The following is a 5,238-nucleotide window of genomic DNA, read 5'->3' on the forward strand; positions in this document are numbered from 1 at the left end:
TAACCTCACAGGTTTAACTCAGTGAAAAATAATCCAAACATCCCTCAGCAGCTGCTGCTGCGCACACATTCAGCGCCACCAGAGGGGCGGGGTTTCAGAAAATCTCATTTTCGTGCCTGCGAGTCCAAACCGAGGAACACAAACCCCAGAATTAATCAAAACGATCAATAAATCGCCCTCATCGGGCATTGTAGGTCTAGCTTTCTCTTTGGATACGAATATCTCATTTCAGCCCCGCCCATCTGTGCTAGCTTGACGAAACTCGCGCGCGCCTCCGCTTGGAAAGAAAAAAAAAGTCCAGCAGCACTCGAGCTCATCATCCACAGGAGCGATCGTTTCTGGGCGAGGCGACTGTTGAGGATCGCAGTGAACGTGGTTTTGCTGCAGGTCTGTTCCCCTGCTGCTGTTGTTGTTGTTGTTTTACTGTGTGCAGCCACGGCGGTAGGCGCATTCGGCAGCGTTAGGTAGCTAGAACCATCGTTGTTCGGCTAGCAAGGCGACGGGTGTTAGTAATTTTCACTGTTTAGCTAGCGCAACGTGGACTCTCGCTGTAAGGCACGCCTCGTAAAAACAAGGGGGGCTAGCTTAGCTTTAGCCGCTAGCATGTAAAAGTAATGTCAACATCGCTAAAGGCCAACTAATGACGGCTAAGACGCAAACCAAAACATCTCTCGTCTGTGTACATGGCTGCACAGTTTCCTTAATACTTTATAGCACACATACTTTACCGTAAATAATGTTTAAAATTGCGAAGGAGAAATATATTGTTTTTTTTTACTTGTCTAATTCTTTGCTATTAGCATAAGTGCTGTCACCGAAGCACGCGCTCGCTGTGGCTGGTGCACTAAAGCCTGGAATAGTTGATTTTCGCTGCTTCTTTAATTCTTTCACTTTTAGCGTTTGAAGTTTAATTTGACCTACTCCTACAAGTCCAGAGGTTTGACAAATATTCAGCTAGCATTTAATCTTTATTTGAAATGTATATATTGGTATTTGAAAGTATTTCCGTGGCACATTTGAAAATAAACGTACTAAAGTGCTGCAAAGACAAGACCAAAAATATGAACAAAACGGGAATGTTTGCCAAGCGAAATTACTATAAGACCCACGAATTTCCAGAAAAATCAAAATTTTATGAGTTCATTGTCAAAAAAAAAAAAAAAGCTTAGTAACAGTTTAGTTATTAAAGTTCCACTCCAGCTATATATTTTCAATCAATTGTTCCCAGTTGTCTTTTAATTATGATTATGCAGGTTTTAGTCAAAGCCTGTAATATTTTAAGGCATATTTTCTGCAGAGCGGCAGTAGATTATCATAAATTCGCCTCTGAGTTGTGGGTGGGACTGTTGACACGGAAGTAACCCTCCGCTGATATCCCATTATCCCTTTGTTTACTCTCTCTCCCGCTAGCTTACAGCCTCTCACTACCCCAAGTTAACATTAATGGGGAGCAGTATTGAAGCTATCCAGTCGTACAGTTTTGAGACAGATGCCAGCTCGGATGTGGAAAACGGAGATGGATCTTTTTGTCTGCACGCGTATGCATCAGAATTGGAGCAGGGAGCTTGTGGTCTCCCATTTCAGTTTCTGCATCACAACTTGAGTTTTATCAAACACCTTTAATCGGCTTTGAATCCAACATGATTTGAATTAAAAAAAAATGCTGATTTAATCTTCAATTCTTTTAAATGCTATAAGTACAGGTTAAAAAAACACATCTAGATTTGAGTGGGTCTTTAATTGATTAGATATTTACTTAAAATGTTCAATATTGATTCACCAACTCGAGCAATTTCTTTGATTTTATGTTTGTAGGCAAAAAACTAAAATAAATTTGCCCAGTTGAATTTCATCCATATGTTAAAACTGTTCACCACAGTTAAATAAAATTGGACTTGGAATGGAAATTTACAATTATAGTGGAAATATAATTGAATTGTGCGTTTGTGAATTAGAATTCAACAGGTTTGATACTCAGTCCTACATAGGACTGCTGAATGCTGGGCCAATCTACAATTGAAAAAAGGGTTGAACTTAAATGCATTTAGCCATCACGTTATTGCTTTATATTCTATGAAATGTCATACATTTCGTTTATTCATTTTTATTCATGCAATTAATCAAAAATGATGGTTTGATTGTTCTCATATTCAAAGGAATGTGTTAAAGATATGTCTATGTTCACTCTCTTTAAAGTGTAAAATGATAAGAAAATAACTGACACAAAGGTATCAGGTGGTGGTATCCAGCGTATCTTTGTGTAAATGTGTTTATAAGTTGGTGATGATGTCATCCCGTTCTCTTTAGCAGATCCAGGTAAAGGAAGCAGTTTGCTTTGTGCTGCAGGTCGATGACTATGGAAATGAAAGTCAAACAGGAGGACAAAGACGTTACATTCAGCAACTCTGACACTAATGGTAAGACAGTTATCTTAAGAAATATCAAACTTAAACTGAAGAAAATCAATCACGGAGTAAAACCAAGTGTTTCTGGTTCTATTAAAATGACTGGAAGTGCTTGCTTTGTGGCTGTTTGCTGAAGAGGCGGGGGAACGGGGCCGCTCCTGGCTGGCATTACGTTGCATGTGGACATGTCAGATGGTTGAAGATTCTCCTTCAGCATACTGCTGTTCCGAGGCCTCAGAGCAGACCTGCCCATGTTTTAATCCAGGAAGGGTGCATGTCGGCGCTGGAACTTTTCCAGATTGCATTTGGCTGCTGAATCTAATCTCATTTTTTGTTGAATCAGGATGCAGATAAAGAGCTTTCATTATATTTTCTATGTTTGCCAATTTTTTTTTTTTAATTTACAGATTATTTAGTTGTATTTTGGAAGGAATACTAAAAAAAAATGTGTTTGTAATTGTTTATTGAGATTTTCAATGATAGTTGTGAATTCTTTAGTCTTTATATGCTCAGTCCTGGTCCAGATTTGACCTGCTTTACATTTCCTGTCAGGTAAGCGCCCTGCTGAGGACATGGACGAGGAGCAGGCCTTCAAACGTTCCCGCAACGCAGACGAGATGGTGGAGCTGCGTGTGCTGCTTCAGAGCAAAGTAAGAAAAAAGGTGCACATTTGTCAGATTTTTTTTTTCTTTTCCTTTGCTGTTGATCAAAGCTATTTCTGATTCTTTCACAGAATGCTGGGGCTGTTATTGGAAAGGGGGGAAAGAACATAAAAGCACTGCGCACAGACGTGAGTAAACAGATCAAAATCTGCAATTATGTCTGTATTTGGAAGTAAGGTAGACCAGTGCGCTCCATGTTGCAGGTCTTGCATAGATCAAGTTGGCCCTAAATACTGTTTATCATTATGGGACAAAAATCCACCCTTTGGTTCCACTTTCTAAATATTCCAACTCCACTAAAACAACCCCAGATTCATAGTTATTACTGTATTTTTTGGATGATAAGTCGCGAAACATCCACAATGAAGAAGAAATATTCGTATATAAGTTGCATTTTTGGGAGAAATTTATTTATTTAGCAAAAAGAATGGACATTTCACCCTGAAAGGCAAATCCTAACAGAATAAATGCACACTTCACTACCGTATCACAATCATGATAATTTAGCTCCATGAAACATAGGAGGAATTTAGTATATTAGCACAAAATAATAGTCAAATCAGTGAGTTATATTGATAGAGATGCTATGTTAGCCTGTTGCCATTGTCCAAGATACGTAAAAAGCGATGCCATATTGGATAGGGCAGTAAACAATGGATTAGCAGATACAGATGCTCAAGTGGATCCCACCCAGCCTCTATCACATGGTTTCAGGCACCTGTGCGACACCGGACAGGCGTTTTCTGTACACCATACGTCCCTGTCCGCCTGTCGGAGGGATATTTGGTTCTGGGCTCTTCTCTCTTTGCTAGCAGTTACTGAGGAAAGTCTGATTAGTTTCTTCCTCTTTATAGTCTGGTCTGGTCCACCACATGTACAAATACCACAGTCATCCTCCATAAAACAAAAAAGATTGGCAATCCTACCAGAAAATATGGAAACAGTGTGAACAGTAATGTTACCATTGACTTTGAATAGGTTACAAGATCAGCCTAAACGTTCACTTTTGAGAGTAAACTGACTCAGATCTTCCTAAAATGTTTTCTAATAGTCTTGTTTTTTTCCAGATCTGTTGGTGCACGGCATTAAACGGGCATCTCGCCCTATCCAGTCTCGCATCCAACTTTGTGTACGCAACAAGCTAGTGTAGTGATTCTAGTCTACAGGGCTCATTAATTCAAATAACCATAATAAAGATAGTAACAAGTGAACTGAACTCTTTTACGTCACTTTAAATCACAAAATCCGTTGAATTCTTCATTCTCTGTGTTGCTTTGAAACTAATCTGTCAAGCCTTCATAACACTGAGCGGCTCTTCTTCTACTGCGTTGCTGTTCAGCAGCAAATCCTGGCACACACACCTACAGTGCCCTCTAGTGGTTGTTACTTATAAAAATCACATAATTGGCTCCCCAGGCCAACCTATGCAAAAAAAAAAAAAAAACAACATGCGACTTATACTCCAAAAAATACAGTTACTTTCATTAACTGTGGATCAAAGAACCAGGAATCATTTGTACGAATGTTCTGCTGGATTGTTTTCACTCCTGCTGTGACTGAGATCCCCCAAGAGTTCTGACCCGAATGTTTTTCCGTGAAGTGACAGCCGATATGTGTGCTGCTCCAGCCTGCTTATTGAACTTATCTGTGTCCAGGTCACGCCTCCTGCTCTTCACTCAGCTCAGTTTCTCTCATTTCCCTTGTAGGACAAAGTGCAGCGTGTATTCAATTAAAACTGTATTCCTTCTCCCCCTCTTCCCCTCTCCTTTACTTCTTTATGTTTCACTTTTATTTTGTATTTTTTTTTTGCCACCTACCTCCGTTGCCCACGTTCTGGATCGACATGCCCCTCCTGCGTTACCTTGACGTTGGCCCAACCTCCGCCCGCCCCCGAACGCCCGACCACTCCCGACACTCCCGGTTGGCCCCCGCCCATAAACCGTGCCCCTCCTTATTTGGGCATCTAACTTGACACGATGTGATTGAATGCCCCCCCGCCCAACTCCACCACCATCACCATCTTGGCCCATGCAGTACAATGCCAGTGTATCAGTCCCAGACAGCAGTGGCCCAGAGCGGTATGTCCCACCAGTTATTGCCTCACTGCTTGATTAGAAGAGTGAAACACATGTCTTTGATAACCTGCCTTCTGTTTCATTTTTTAACATTTT

The 5,238-nt window shown here is 40.7% G+C and overlaps 1 protein-coding gene across 3 annotated transcripts in view; it reads left to right on the forward strand.

Moving 5' to 3' along the window:
• Window positions 1–5,238, forward strand: part of hnrpkl (heterogeneous nuclear ribonucleoprotein K, like) — an 11,912-nt gene continuing 6,674 nt past the window's right edge. The window contains exons 1-5 of one of the 3 annotated variants that reach the window (XM_024299141.2): window positions 1–387; window positions 2,308–2,417; window positions 2,958–3,055; window positions 3,139–3,195; window positions 5,102–5,145. In XM_024299141.2, coding sequence (XP_024154909.1) covers window positions 2,351–2,417; window positions 2,958–3,055; window positions 3,139–3,195; window positions 5,102–5,145 — 266 coding nt within the window. In that variant the 5' untranslated portion in view covers window positions 1–387; window positions 2,308–2,350. The remainder of the gene's footprint in view (window positions 388–2,307; window positions 2,418–2,957; window positions 3,056–3,138; window positions 3,196–5,101; window positions 5,146–5,238) is intronic. The other 2 variants (XM_024299140.2, XM_024299139.2) reach the window with 2 other exon arrangements.

Source organism: Oryzias melastigma, linkage group LG12 (assembly GCF_002922805.2).
Source record: "Oryzias melastigma strain HK-1 linkage group LG12, ASM292280v2, whole genome shotgun sequence".
In the NCBI taxonomy this organism is placed as follows: Eukaryota; Metazoa; Chordata; class Actinopteri; order Beloniformes; family Adrianichthyidae; genus Oryzias; species Oryzias melastigma.